Consider the following 15,734-nt stretch of genomic DNA (forward strand, 5'->3'; position numbering starts at 1 on the left):
AAAAAAAAAAAAAAAAAAAAAAAAAAAAAAAAATGGCCCTTGTCCTTATCTTTGTTGTACAGGTAGCAGTTGAAATTGTACTTACCTCTAGGGTCTTTCAGCGAACTTATCCCTGGTTATGGGTATGCACTTTGTTGTACGTCGCTCTGGATAAGAGCGTCTGCCAAATGCCAATAATGTAATGTAATGTAATTTAATACTTTCATGTTTCTTCAATGCCCTCTTGTGCAAATTGCATATAAAAACCTAGAAAGAGTGACCAACCACCATGTTACACCTTTAAGTCTCTTTAAACAAGTGGCTAATTTAGAATTTTTTCTTAGGAAAGAACAAGTTGCGAGTCGTCTGAACACAAAAATGTTCTTGAATAAGGGCCATTGTCTTACTCAGAGGGGGGGGGGGCTTGTCCCCCTCAATGTTGAAAGAGAATTGTCTCCCTCAAATTTCAAATTTCTCCCCGTTGGGATTTGTACCTGGGTTAATCATTTACATACAGAAATATTAGTAGAGAATACATTTCTTAGAAAGCAATGGTAAAATGTCAAACCAAAGGTGCTTGTATGTCAAATTAGTTTGTACTGCATCTGTAAGCTTTCTAGCCACACCAAAATGATCTCTCTACTCTGGATATCAAGGGAGTCCCATTTCATTTTGAGTGCCACCAAACCATGTTTTTGAGAAAACGGCTTCAAAGTTTTGTTGCGAGATGGCAAAGCACAGCAACTTTCACTTTGCCATCTTCTGTTTAAAAGCTTAAAAACTATATTTTTACTATGAATTTGGCATTATGACATACACATTATGAAAGCCAAGGTATATATAATATATAATCTATAAAATTAAGATGAAAGCCAAACATGAAAATTTTTACATAAACATCTATCAGGTCCGTAGAATAAGCAACCCAGACGCGAGACCAGGGTGTGGATTTTATAACAAAAGTCTTTATTATAAAATGGGCAGGTCAAACAGGCGAAGATCAAGAGCCAGCAAACGGAATCAACAGGGGTAAGGCAGTTCGTGGTTAATAGTCCAGCAAACAGGTACAATACAGATAATCCAAAACGTAGTTGTGGTTACAGGCTAAGGGTCAATATCAGGCGGGCTAAGCAGACAAGAACAGAATCCAAAAACAAAAGTCTATATACAAAAACAGGTCGATATAAAAAATAAAAAATAAAATAAAAAAACAGGTTGATAAACTACGGTTCAATATTAAACAGACGGGAAAATCTAAACGCGGAAGGTTGTAACAGAGATCAATGTTGGAGAGTATGGTCTTGACACATAAGAATCTGGCCGAGAACTAACAAAACAGATATAGAGGGATAATGAGAGAAATCACAGGTGTGCACGAAAGCACAGAGGGTAACAATACATGGAAACGCTAACAACAAGACAATGAAAAACACAGAACCTGACAAACATCGATTTATGTGAAATTGGCCATTGCGACTTCCGACTGATTATGATAGTGCGGGTCATATTTGTTGAAAAAATCCAATGTGAAAACTTACCCCACATAGTATGACAACAGATGGGGCAAGTTATCACAAGTACACAAAATGTTAACATAGCCATAATTCATGAACCAAATAACATTACATTAATGGGAATTGGCAGACACTCTTATCCAGAGCGACGTACAGTTGATTAGACTAAGCAGGAGACAGTCCACCCCTGGAGCAATGTGCGGATCTTATTGAGGCTACACCGGCGAATGAACCACTGACCTTGTGGGTCCCAGTCATGTCTACGGAAATGCATATGCATTCTACAGAAATAAAAGATGTCCCCAAGAACCAGTCTCTTTTTCCCTTCAGCAAATAGTGTTGATGTTGTTACTGTGATCCAATGCTGGCGTTTATCATCACTGCCCCAACAACAATTTTACTTCACCTCTTTGATCCACAGGCTACCTCCTCATAGCATCTTCTCAAATCATGCCAGTCGCAAGCGTTGCACACAACACCGCATTCTGTATTGCAGAGGCAATCCTCATCTTTCCAAAGGTTACATTTTTGGGGCATCATCATCCATGGAAATGTAGTACCCATAACCAGGACCCTCCTCCTGGGAAGAAACCTATTCATGGTGTAGTGAACCAGCCCTAACTCAAAGGCTTTCTTTTGACGCCACAGACTGGTGTGCTGCATGACCCCAGCTTCCAAAGAGGCAGGTGCTGAAATATTAGACATGCTCGATAGGTAAGAACTGAAACAAACAAATTTTGTATCCACAGATGGTCGTTTCTGTCATGTTAGGACCGGGGCAAAAACCCTAGCTTTATACACAACCTGAAGGCCAGATTTGTGTGGCCACATTCACCGTATGTCAGCACTTGTGTCACCAGAAACGTTACTTTAAATAACCCTCCCCTCAGTACCCTCTTCGCTTCATTGTTTCCCCATTCACGTCACATTACAAAACACACACCACACCCTCTGCAATCGACTAGTACGGGTGTTCTTTTATTACCTAAGAATGCTTGTTTCTGTCTCTAAAAATATCTCAGTTTTTAAAGAAAACTCTTTTCACATAGAATGCTTGATAACTTCCACATTTCACGTTTTACAATGTTAATATGTAAATACATGTTTTAGCTATTTTAACAGGTTTTTACATTTAACACGCTGTTTGGCATAAAAAACTTTAATAGTAATAAGTACTTTGCAAAACTAACTACCAAACATAATTTTCACTTTTAACATTTAACACATGTATGCTCTACTTAAAAACTAACAAAACATTTATATTTTATTGCTTGTTCGCTTGTGTATTTGGGGTCTGATGCAGCTGCAAAACTAATAATAATAATAAAGAAAAGATTCTAAACCCTAATAAACATTTTATGTTGCACAAGCACTTTTACACAAAGGAAAACTTTTTTCAAACACATTTAAAAAACACAAAGATCTTCACAAGCCCCTCACAGAGACATGTACTTTTAAAAATGAACATTTCCCATTAGAATAAAATATAGTAATTTTTATATGAAGATTTGAGATATTTTAAAATAATATTTGATGGTCTGCAAGTGGGTCTTGGTGTATATAGTATGTCCCTGCTCCCCTTGTTCTTGGCTGAATCTTTCTGTCACAAGCAGGAACTCAGGAAGGTGGACCCAAGGGCAGGAACCCAGAGGCAGGAGTGAGGTCAAAAACAATCTTTACTGATTAAAACCACAGATAAACGGAATAAATCCACAAAGGCAAATGGGGGGAACAAAATACTCTGGATCCTAGAGATACAACTCGGGAACTTCAAACAAAGACTCAGCCAAAAACAAGGGGATCAGGGACATATACACTCACTGAGCACTTTATTAGGAATACTATACTAATACTGGGTAGGGCCTCCCAAAACAGTTTCATTTCTTCATGGCATGGATTCCACAAGATGTTCAAACAAACATTCCTTTGATATTCTGTTCCATGTTGACATGATTGCATGATTTGTCAGCTGCACATTCATGCTGCTGTTCTACTGAATTCAGATCCAGTGAATGGGAAGGCCATTGAAGAACATTGAACTCATTGTCATGTTCATGAAACCAGTTTGAGATTTTAGAGACTTTTGCTTTGTGAAATGGTGCATTATCATGCTGGAAGTAGCCATTAGAAGATTAGGGTGCATTGTGGCCATGGGATGCACAAGGTCAGCAACAATACTCAAATAGCCTGTGGCATTCAAACGATGATTGATTGGTATTAACGGGCCCAAAGTGTGGCAAGAAACCATTCCCCACACCATTACATCACTGCCACCAGCCTGGACTGTTGACACAAGGCAGGTTGGGTCCATGGATTCATGCTGTTGCCGCCACATTCTGACCCTACCATCTGTTTTTCCAGTCTTCAACAGTCAAATTTTGGTAAGCATGTGCCCACTGCAGCCTTTCCCTTCTTGTCTGACACAAGTGGAAACCAATGTGGTCTTCTGCTGTTGTTGCCCATCTGCCTCAAAGTTCAATGTATTGTGCATTCTGAGATGCTTGTCTGCTCACCACAATTGTACAGAGTGGTTATTTGAGTTACTGTAGCCTTTCTGTCAGCTCGAACCAGGCCATTCTCCGTCGACCTCTCTCATCAACAAGGCGTTTCTGCCTGCAAAACTCACTGGATGTTTTTTGTTTTTCACACCATTTCGAGTAAACTCTAGAGAGTGTTGTGCGTGAAAATCCCAGGAGATCAGCAGTTATACTCAAACCAGCCCGCTGAGTACCCAATTACCATGCCACGGCCAAAATCACTGAGATCACATTTCTTCCCCATTCTGAACATTAAATGAAGCTCCTGACCCATATCTGCACGATTTTATGCGTTGCACTGCTGCCACATGATTGGCTGATTACAGGTGTACAGGTGTTCCAGGTGTACATAAAGTGCTCAGCAAGTGTATATACCAAGACACGCATGCATACAATCACCTAAATGAACTAAACACATGCAGACTGAAGGGAACCAATAATCTAATAATGACAAACTCTGACAAGACAGGGAGAGGAAGGACCCAGGTGAACCCTAACATTATGTAGCGATTTTCTTCCTTCCAGAAGTTTATTAATGATATTCAGAAGATGAGATTAGCAATGAGGATCAAATGGAGAATTAAACAAGGCCGTGGCTCTAATTGCATACTTGTGTACTTGCGCACTCATTCTTATGAGCTTAACATACAAGTACACTAACAAGTCAACCACTTAGAATGCAAGAACATAAAATCTGTTAAGAATGCTAAGTAAGAATGCTTTCAAAAATAGAAATGTTAATAGTTTCTTTTTTTTATCAATTAACAAAATGCAAAGTGACTGAATAGACAGGTCGCCAGTCCATCGCAGGGCACACACACCATTCACTCACACACTCATACCTATGGGCAATTTAGACTCTCCAATCAGCCTAACGTGCATGTCTCTGGACTGTGGGAGGAAACCGGAGTACCCGGAGGAAACCCACGCAGACACGGGGAGAACATGCAGTGCTACCCACTGCACCATCCGAGCCGCCCCAGAAAAATCCAAAGAGCAAAAACAGACCGAATGTAACAGGTACAAATGCACGGGGAAGAGGAGGCTTGAACCGGGGTCCATCCATCCATCCATTACCTGAACCCGCTTATCCTGATCAGGGTCGCAGGGGGGCTGGAGCCTATCCCAGCATACATTGGGCGGAAGGCAGGAATACACCCTGGACAGGTCGCCAGTCTATCTCAGGGCCCACACACCATTCACTCACACACTCATACCTACGGGCAATTTAGACTCTCCAATCAGCCTAACGTGCATGTCTTTGGACTGTGGGAGGAAACCGGAGTACCCGGAGGAAACCCACGCAGACACGGGGAGAACATGCAAACTCCGCACAGAGAGGCCCCGGCCGACGGGGATTCGAACCCAGGACCTCCTTGCTGTGAGGCGTTGAACCGGGGTAGGGAACAGAATCACAGAAAAATGAACTAGCCCTGAACAAACTAAACAGGTATATATAGAACACTAACAAACAGACAATGAGACAACAGGTGAAATGAATGACAAGAGACTGAATGAATGAGGGGGAATGAAACAGAAAACAGACTACAGTGATCACAGAGGGAAACAGGAGGTGAAAAACACTAGGGACTTGGCCAGAACACGGAGAACAGAGAAACACAGATGGCAAAAATGGCACAGACATGACAGAATGTGTGTTTGGCATGATTCTTATGTTACGTCAAAGTAAAATGTGCACTATTCCTGTAGGTATAATAGTCTTTGAGTGAGCCCAGATTTGCATGTGTGTTCACTGAACATCATGCATCCAGCCACAGCTTCAGTTTACTCTCCAATCTCCAAGCTGAGCAGTATATATTACATTACACCAGAAGACTTCTCTCATCAAGTAACTGCTGTACGTAAAATTTAATTTCCAAACTAACTAGGTGTTCATGTTCCTGGCCCTTTCTACAAACTCCTGAAAGTAACGTGACAAAGAATATTCCAGAACCTTCCACTACATTCAGTAATAACAAGAAATAACTTGTCTGGGTAATGCCTGGACTCAATTAAAATGGTTTGGTGCCAGGAATGCCATCTGTGTATGTTTTAGTAATTAATATTTAGTATTTATAACCAAAAACAATGGTACAACAATGTGTGTTTTTTTTGTTTTTTTTTCTTTTATTATATAGGGTATACAAGAGGGATACTGAGGGAGGGAAAGGCGGCAGACCGGAATCTTGCTGGGGTGTAGGCAATTCAATTCTGGATGTACAGTGGGGCAGTCATCTTAGCAGCCTGGAATGCCAACACTTGCACCTTAAAGCGGATGTACGCAGCAATAGGCAGCCAGTGGAGGGTGACAGAAAGTGGATAATAAATAAAAGCTAGGAAAAGTATTCTGCAATGAAGCATGATATCATTGCTGTGGTAATGTTTTCATCTAGATAGTATCCGTTTAAACAGTATGTCCAAGTTAGCAAATATTGTCTCTTGTCTGCTTTGAAAAAGGTCCGTGGATATAGATTTTTTTTCGTTTTAAATAGGACAGTATGAGGTCACCGTGATGTATCCAAAAACTTGTACAATTTTGTTTGTCCTGATTTTATACAGCCAATTCTAGTCTCTCATAATTACTATTTTTATTCAAACAAGCTTATACACTCACTGAGCACTTTATTTGGTACACCTGTACACTTACTTCATGCGATTATCTATCTAATCAGCCAATCATGTGGCAGCAGTGGAATGCATAAAATCATGCAAATATGGGCATGAAATGTTGGCATTTCAGGCTGCTAAGGGGACTGCCCCACCTTACAGACAATCCTTAATCACTCCCTACTCCCTAGCTAGACCACTCCACTGCTGGCTCTGGTCGCCTTATGGTTCCCTCTCTATGAGCACCTGGCGGTCGAGCTGCACGTTCACGCCTGTTTTCCATTCTGGTTCCTCAGAGGTGGAATGACTTGCCTACCACTGTCAGGACAACAGAATCCCTCCCCCTATATCGACGCAGACTAAAAACACACCTTTTCAAACTGTACCTTAGTCCTCCCTCCTGATTCCCCCCGCCCCCCTTTCTGATATCCCTATCCCTCTTGTCTAACCCAAAAAAAAAAGAAAAGAAATTTGCACTTATGATGACTATATGTTTAGGACAACACTTCATGTGTATTTTACTAGTTATGGATGTGATGCTTTAACTTGTGAAGAACCTATGCACTTTGGATTAAAAGTGTCTGCCAAAAGACAGAAAACGTAAAATGTAAAAAATCCCATTTACTCCAAAATTAATAGAGATAGAGATCCCATATTTTATGACACACAACTTGCACACATCCTTCACTATTATCAAGTCTAATTTTCATTCTAGGATATATGAGTTTAACACAAATACGAAAGTAACACAGGAGTGGGTTGAAAGTAAAGGTACCCTAGGGGTGCACAATGTGTTTTGCATCTCTTTTTCGGGTTTGTAATTCTCTTTACTTCCAACATGTACTATTAGACATTATTTCATGTTTGCATTGATTCAATAAATGTTACAGGTTCTATGAAAATTAACCATGGGTAGACATTGCAATCTTACACAACCAATAAAATGTTTTGTGATACAAGATGAAATGCATTAAAAGGAGCACTGTCACACTTTTTTCTGTTGAGATTATTTTGATTAAATACGGGGCAAAACTTGAGAGTTTGAAATATATTACTTTGCAACGAGCGCCCAGTTTTATTTATTTATTTATTTATTTATTTTTTGTAGACTCCGTAGCTCCGCGGGCACTGGCCATCGAGATATATATATATAAGGCACTGGCAGAGCCCACCTCCCCATGTTTTGATGTATGATCCTTTTTTTTGGAATGCTAGATTCACTTATCAGATCTGTGTAGCTCTCCTGTCTGAGCATCAGATGAAATAATATCAAAATGTAAAATTATATCAATGCCATATTTAATAGAAATGTAGAATGTAATGTAAAATATTTATATTAACGTTTTAACATAATATCATTTAAAATGGCAGAAAAACGGCATATAACACTGGCTTTCGAGAAGATACTACATTGTCCACAATGCACTGCTCTATTATGACGGCAGAACACAATCGTTTAACCTCACGCTAGAGGTGTTGGCAGCTGTGGAAAGCTGAAGGTGAAATAGCTGTTTTGAAAGCCCTTTGTACGCGCATAATGTCTTCCAGTGGCCTTTTAACCATGCGTAGCCAACTTTGCAGACGTTTTTTGGTGAGTAGGGCATGCAATTTTTTTGCACGGGTATCTTGTGGCAAACATGCGATTTTAGCATATTCAGCGAGCTAGGTAGTAACCATTTTTACCCTCGCTTAGGTTCGCATGCTGCATCAAGTTTAAACCAATCCATCTCATTATTGTCTTTTTCCACGGACAATATTTGAAAACTTGTCAGCCATGCTAAAGACGTTTAAGAAAGTCGTGAATATTCGCTGTATTTATTCAGATAGTGAACAGACATCCTAATAGAACACGAACTATCTTTATGTAAGTCAGCGATCATATTTCTTTCAATGGCTTCTACTGAAAACTTTCCCGGATACTCTTCGAAGAATTCAATATAATAACGTTAATTTAGTTGTGTCGTTGGCAGACGTGAAACGGTGCCTTCCTTCATACTATAGAATTCAGTGCTTCGTTCTTGTTTGCAGTTGGAGCCTAATAATTACACTTGCCCTTGCAGACACTTAAGTACCTGTCTAGGACCTACGCATCTCGTCCCACTTTAAATGTAAGTAAAACGTTTAATATTTGAAATTATTTTATATTTGTATTTAGTTTAATTTGAAGCATAATATATTTAACTTGGTGGTGGCTATTAATAGCGTGGCCGGCTTGTCAATTTGTCTACAATTAAACAACGTTAAACAGATTTAATTAACCCCCTTTAACATGCATTTAAGGAAGTGGTCATCGTCAGTGCCGTACGAACCCCAATGGGGTCATACAAAGGAAGCCTTTCCACATTATCTGCGACAAAGCTTGGCTCCATTGCAATTAAAGGTGCCATCGAACAAGCAGGTAAGCAACAGTTGGTTATTTTTCCGCTGTTGGTGCTAGTCTTGCCTTGTTGAGTGTGAGTCCGTTTAGTTAATCCATTTGCCTTCATGTTGCTAAAAATATGGTGCTCATCACCTTATATAAATTAGCAACTTAAATAATTAGGAGAGCATCCTGGCCTGCCAAGATTGTATTGCTTTTTGCTTGTATTGCTTATTTTTTGTAACCAATACACCTCACTCCTAAAGTATACACTCCCTGAGCACTTATTAGGGAGATTTTTGCATTATGTCTACTTATTCACGCAATTATCAAATCAGCCAATTGTGTGGCAGCAGTGCAATGCATACAATAATGTAGTTGGATATGGGTCAGGAGCTTTAGTTCATGTAAATGGTAAATGTCTGCATTTATATAGCGCCTTTATCCAAAGCGCTTTTACAATTTATGCTTCTCATTCACCCATTCATACACACACACACCAACAGCAATTGGCTGCCAAGGCATCAACCAGCTCATCAGGAGCATTTTTTTAGGGGTTAGGTGGTATTTTCACACACACTCGTCTCTAGAGTTTGCAAAGAATGGTGCAAAAAAACAAGAAAAAAATATATCTGAACACACAACGCATCATAACTCTAAGTGGATAGGCTGGATAAGAGCGTTTGCCAAATGCCAATAATGTAATAATGTAATAGGCTACAGCAGTAATCATTTTATTAAAATTTTTTATAATAAATACCTAAAAGTGCTCGGTGAGTGTATAGAAGCATAAATAAAAATAAATGAATGAATTAATTAAAAGCAGTAAGCAATTAGTAGTGTGACAAGTGTAATATAAGGTGTAGTGTGCAATGTACAGCTGAGTTTAAGTTAAGGTTGACATGCAAGAGTTCTATGTGCACACAGTGCAAGAGTGCTGTTGTGTTTTTTCAAATTAAACATAGTGTGGTTGAATGTGTTAAAGAATTTAGCAGACACAGTTCTGTAAAAGATGTGTTCCCTGTTTACATGGACCAGGCATTCCTCCAGAGGAGGTGAAGGAGGTGTATATGGGAAACGTGTTGCAAGCAGGTGAAGGACAGGCACCTACCCGACAAGCCCTCCTTGGAGCAGGTAATGCCCTGTGGTGCTTGTTTCTATGCCTCAGTCCAACACTATTCGATTACACTCTGGCAAAGTATGGACCTTGGAAAGCACAACAAATATGTACTCTCTTCCAGAAGTACATTCCAGAACTTTTCCATTACCCTTTGGGTCTCTTGTGTTAGCAAAAAATGTTGATTTAGACCTTTCACCAGGTTTTATGAGTGGGCATACCTACAAATAAAAATCACATTTGGAATAATACATTAAATTATTACAAGAAGTTATATTTCTCCAAATTTGAAATGATGTATGTCATGTATATGCATGACCATCCCATTGCTGCAAAGTCCTCTGTTAATTTCAGAGACCAGAGAGCTCTCTCCTAAAACACATCTTCCATCCATTTGTTCTGTACACTCCACTCCACTGAAGTCCAAAAGCTGGTAATTGGTAAATATCATGCATAGCTTGGGGATACTGCAGGTGCTTGATCAATCAGATTTCCTATTTGGTTTGATGTTACCTGCCTTTCATATGGTAATGCGGGTTTCTTGTGTTTTTCAGGGCTACCCATCTCCACTCCAGCAACCACCATCAACAAAGTGTGTGCCTCAGGGATGAAGTCTATCATGCTGGCAGCTCAGAGTCTGATGTGTGGGCATCAGGTTAGATCCAGCTTGCTTTACCAATGGGACCTTTCGCCTTACTACAACTGCTTGTTTTCATTGGCCAATATTTTCCTTATATTTGGGTTTTGGGTGTGTCTAATTGGACCACATACGTACTTAATAGTCAGGTTTTTTCTGTAGCAAAAACGGCAACTAACCAAGACTACACATATTGTGCAGATTCCCCAGTTTCAGAACTTCAGTCAGTCCCATTTTGTGTGCAATGCTCTAGTGGAAACATGTCACTGACTAATAGTATACTGACCTTTCAAGAATTGTTTTGTGTGTGCCAGGCTCAAAATCGTCTCACCAGTTGTAAAATCATTTTGTTGTGCTCCTCTTTCTGTGGCAGGATGTCATGGTGGCAGGAGGAATGGAGAGCATGTCCAATGTCCCTTACATCATGGCCAGGGAGACTCCCCCATATGGAGGGGTGAAGATGGAGGATCTTATTGTGAAGGATGGGCTCACCGATGTCTACAACAAGTTTCACATGGTATGTGAATGCGCTTGCAGTTCAGGATGCTGCCCTGGGAATAATGTTAGCTGTTGATCTGATAATTGTTTTTTACTGCTAGCCAATTACAACCAGTATCAAATTAGAAATGAACATTTAACAGAATCCAGAATGAGAGGGTCAGGTGCATATTGAGTAGTGGTAGGGTAAGTGTTGTAAATATTAGTTGTTTTTTTTAAATAGAAAGCTTATATACAACAGCATTTTAACAATACCTATCATGTAATGGCCAGCTGAAATCACCAAAGCTTGCCTTAGTCCGAGAATGGGTTGGGCAACATTAATGGAGCAGGGTAAACTTCAGTGAGAGCAGTCTGTTGCAAGGCAAATTGGGTTTTTTAGGGATTGTGTGGTGTTTATATGTAATGTATTTATAGGACAGTAAAAGTGTACATTTAAAAAAACGTTTTACAATTTTTTATTATTATGCATAATTATTATAATAGATTATGGTTACCCATGCCAATCCTCAAACACACAATTATGAAGTAATAGGCCTAGCCCTAAGTAGTGGTCCTCCTGATTCATAAAGTGGCAGTGTATTGTGTAATGGCATGGGGGACATTTAATAGGTGTTTAAGTGTGATCTAATTGGGGTGGAGGGAATAACTTGTGATGGAACAGGTGAACCAGAGTTGTCTTTAGAATTCATTCACAGTGCATTGTGTTTTTTCTACACAAAAGGGTAACTGTGCAGAAAATACAGCAAAGAACAGCAACATTTCCAGGGAGGAGCAAGATGCCTACGCCATCAACTCTTACACCCGAAGCAGAGCAGCATGGGAGTCTGGACTGCTTGCTAAAGAGATTGTCCCAGTTCACATCCCACAGAAAGGTAACTGGCATATTTTGTGTTTAATTCCTTTTGTGAAATATGACACTCATTGCTATCATTTTGCTGCCTTGTAGGAAAGCCTGACGTTGTTGTTAACGAGGATGAGGAATGGAGACGAGTTGATTTCAGCAAAGTGCCTAAACTGAGGACTGTCTTCCAGAAAGAAAATGGCAAGTCTCTTTATCTGTACACCTGTATTGTATGGTTCCAAAATTGCTCTATTTTATTAAAATTTCAGGGAGCCCAGTTTTACTTTTTTGTCTGACACGCAGGCACAGTGACAGCAGCCAATGCCAGTACTTTGAATGACGGGGCAGCTGCCCTAGTTCTGATGACAGCTGATGCAGCCAAGAGACTGAACGTCACTCCACTAGCTAAGATAGTTGGTATGACCTTTCACCCCTCGACCAACACTAATTGCACAATGTTACCCAATGTTATGACTTTGTGTTACGTAGTTGCAATTGGTTGCACTTTCACCTCCCTTAACCCAGTTTCTTTTCCTTGTCTATTTGTTCTATATTGTGTGGGATCATGTGATGTGATAAGCATGCTTTGAACCAAGTTGCATAATAATGCAGTACAAACTTTTTGACAAATCAAGCATTTTTATTTGGTTGTTTATCTGCCATTGTTCCAAATGCCAGCTTTTGCAGATGCAGCTGTTGCACCCATTGATTTCCCAATCGCTCCAGCCTATTCTGTACCCAAGGTGAGTTTATTTGGATGATGTTTTTGGATACTCGCAACCCTGAGATTCCGATAGCAATTGCATCCTTACTAACAATAATTTAATGTGGCAGTTAACTCAAATAAAATAAAGTGGTTTCCACTCACCAGAGTGCCAACTATCCATCCAGATAGTTTTGCAGAGATTTGACAGGTTTTTTGAGATATCTAGCTCTCCCTGATAATACTTTTGACTCATTTGGATTTGGAAAAACTCAGCAGCAATGTCTTTCCAAATCTAAAGGAATGCTAGTTACTCTCGAACAGTCACAGACCTTGTGCATGGTTTTATCAAAAACCTTCCATGAAAGTACGCCAACGGTGTAAATCCATGCGGTCTAAACCAAAGCATGCCAGTACTCTGGGGCACAATATCAACATGGTTTTAAAATCTTAATTTTAGAATTTGCATGGATGTACTCTACTGTTTGCATGCATATAGTTAGCATACTTTGGTGTGTAGTAGTTTGATAAAACCATGCAAATATCCATGAGTAAGTGTAATTATATCCACAAATTGCTAATTTCAGCAAAACTATCTGGATTGATAGATAGTACTCTGGGTAAATGAAAATACATTATATTTAACTGCCTATTTTAAACAACAATGATATTGCATAAGTGCAGATAAATAATAATAACACGTCCTTTTGCTAAGATATTTGAGGCCACTGGCCTGAAGAAGGAGGATGTTGCAATGTGGGAGATCAATGAAGCTTTCAGTGTTGTGGTTTTGGCCAACGTCAAGATGCTGGACATCGACTCCAACAAAGTTAATATCAATGGCGGAGCAGTGTCCCTTGGACACCCCATTGGGTAAGCACGCTGTAAACAAGACCTTGTATTCAAGGGAACCCATTTTATAAAAATCTAAACTAAATCCTGTCTTCCATCCTTGCCCTTCTTTCCAGAATGTCTGGGACGAGAATTGTTGGCCACATGGTGCATAACCTGAAACCAGGAGAGTATGGACTTGCAGGGATTTGCAATGGAGGAGGCGGAGCATCTTCAATTCTAATCCAGAAATGCTAGAATGGTTTCTTTATGTTGGGTTATCCAGATGAAATGTTCACAGCCTGCATGTTGGAGTGTTTAATATAAATCATGCAGATTGCCATAACCAAACATTATTTGCATAAATTTGCAGTGATCAACTTTTGTTACAGTTCAACTGGTTCCTGTTACAGACTAATATTCTCTTCCTCAACTGTGGCTCATGTTACTTTTCAAACAAAAATAAACGTATCCATGCAAGTAAAGTACGAACATATTTCATAATTTTATTATTTATGTACAATTTAGCCATTCTGGTTAGATTTGGAAAGACTGGAAACACTAAGGGACACGGGTACACTGCTTACATTTTCCTTAGTAAATACAGTATTTATTACTCAGAAAATGTATAGAATATTATAATTTGTAACTAATTGCAAACCTTTTGCATTCCCCCCCTACTTTTTCTGTATTTGTAGCACTTTATACCTGAATTATGAAAATAAATTAAGTTAGTATTATCAGTGGTACAAGCGTTTTGCTTCATTGAACCCATTTTTCAAGTATCTGATGCTCATCTGAGGTTATAAAGCCTTAAATTAGTACGGTGCACAAATGGGTGAGGGCTGCCAGATGCCAGGGGTTAATGTAGTTTTGTTGTTGAACTTGAACCATTGACATTCTTGCTCTTGAGTACTGGCAAGTTTCATAGTGGTAGTCATAGTGGTAATTTGATTGTATCCTAAAATTACAAATGGTAGTCATGTGGATCAATCTTTTCAATTGAAAGTTTTCTGGCTATACTTAAATGAATGCTGCTAACTAGATTGTGCAATCCAAGTATTTGGATTGTGACTTTCTGTTTTGGCTCTACTCCGGCTCATTGCCTATTAAACAACAATGACAATGATGCAGACTATTAGCTTTAATCTGGGGTTTTTTGCATAGATATTGAGTGAACAGTACAAGAATCGTAGCCATAATGGTACATTATGAAGCAGGAATACACTGGTGAGCTAAGCTATGGCAAGTGAGCTTATTTTGCTCCTGACCTGGAAATTGATCGAGGTCCGCCATCTTTAAGGACATTCCAACCCCTTAAATGTTCCTAGAAGTTACGAACTCCCAATCTTTCCTTTGAGCAAGAAAACAGGAGTATTTCTTTTTCAGAAAGCCTGTCATAAATGATTGACCTCTTCTGCTACATCTGTAACTGGCTCGGAGCTGACGTTTGAAGGAGAATAGGCATTCTATTAATCTAATTAATGTTCTCTATTCCCACCTTTACTTCTCACTCTTTCATATTTTCCTAGCCTCTCCCGATGGGTGGAACTAGGGGAAAGAAAGAGAGAAAAGTAAAGGGAAAAGGAGAAAAAGGATTGGAATGAGCCCCTGGTTGGCCACAGAACATGTCGTGGATTAAATAAGAATCCTTTGAATGAAGAAGAAAGATCAATTCATAACTATTCAACAGATCAAGAACTCTCCAGGATAGGCATAGATGTCAAATGACCATCAAGAGACCATGCCAGTACAACCTCAGTTGAACTACAGTTCACCAGAAGATGCAAAACACCAGATGAGATGATCAACCTGTAATAGAGTGATGGAAAGAGCAAAGTGTGCAAGGAAAAAAAGGAATGGCTCATGATCCACAGAATACCGCCTCATCTGTCAAATATGGTGGCAGTAGTGTTATGGCTTGGGCATGTATAGCTATGCCAAAGTCAGTATGTCAACTCAGATCCAAGTAAATGCATCAGAACTGATTGGATGATGCGTCATCATGCAGGAGGCCAATGATCCAAAAGATAAAGCCAAAGAAAACGAGGCTTTTTTTGGGCCAAAAAGTAGAAGGGCAAGAAAACCCTTCTACTTTTTGGCCCAAA

General features: G+C 39.5%; 1 protein-coding gene across 1 annotated transcript; it reads left to right on the plus strand.

Moving 5' to 3' along the window:
- Positions 1–8,062: 8,062 nt before the first annotated feature.
- acat1 (acetyl-CoA acetyltransferase 1) lies at positions 8,063–14,114 on the plus strand. Its single transcript, XM_061248621.1, has 12 exons — positions 8,063–8,228; positions 8,698–8,745; positions 8,918–9,035; positions 10,035–10,130; positions 10,668–10,768; positions 11,124–11,267; positions 11,973–12,123; positions 12,198–12,293; positions 12,396–12,509; positions 12,771–12,835; positions 13,511–13,668; positions 13,764–14,114. The coding sequence occupies exons 1-12, from the start codon at positions 8,175–8,177 to the stop codon at positions 13,882–13,884; spliced, it is 1,266 nt and encodes a 421-aa protein (XP_061104605.1). The 5' UTR covers positions 8,063–8,174; the 3' UTR covers positions 13,885–14,114.
- Positions 14,115–15,734: the final 1,620 nt, after the last annotated feature.

The sequence above is a fragment of the Conger conger genome, chromosome 7 (genome assembly GCF_963514075.1).
Source record: "Conger conger chromosome 7, fConCon1.1, whole genome shotgun sequence".
NCBI lineage: Eukaryota > Metazoa > Chordata > Actinopteri > Anguilliformes > Congridae > Conger > Conger conger.

What these genes read in the sequence shown, in the direction of transcription:
- acat1 (XM_061248621.1), top strand. Translation starts at nt 8,175, where the DNA reads ATGTCTTCCAGTGGCCTTTTAACCATGCGTAGCCAACTTTGCAGACGT. An exon ending in CATCTCGTCCCACTTTAAAT is followed by an intron (nt 8,746 to 8,917) that starts GTAAGTAAAACG and finishes CATGCATTTAAG; the next exon opens with GAAGTGGTCATCGTCAGTGC. An exon ending in TGTCTTCCAGAAAGAAAATG is followed by an intron (nt 12,294 to 12,395) that starts GCAAGTCTCTTT and finishes TCTGACACGCAG; the next exon opens with GCACAGTGACAGCAGCCAAT.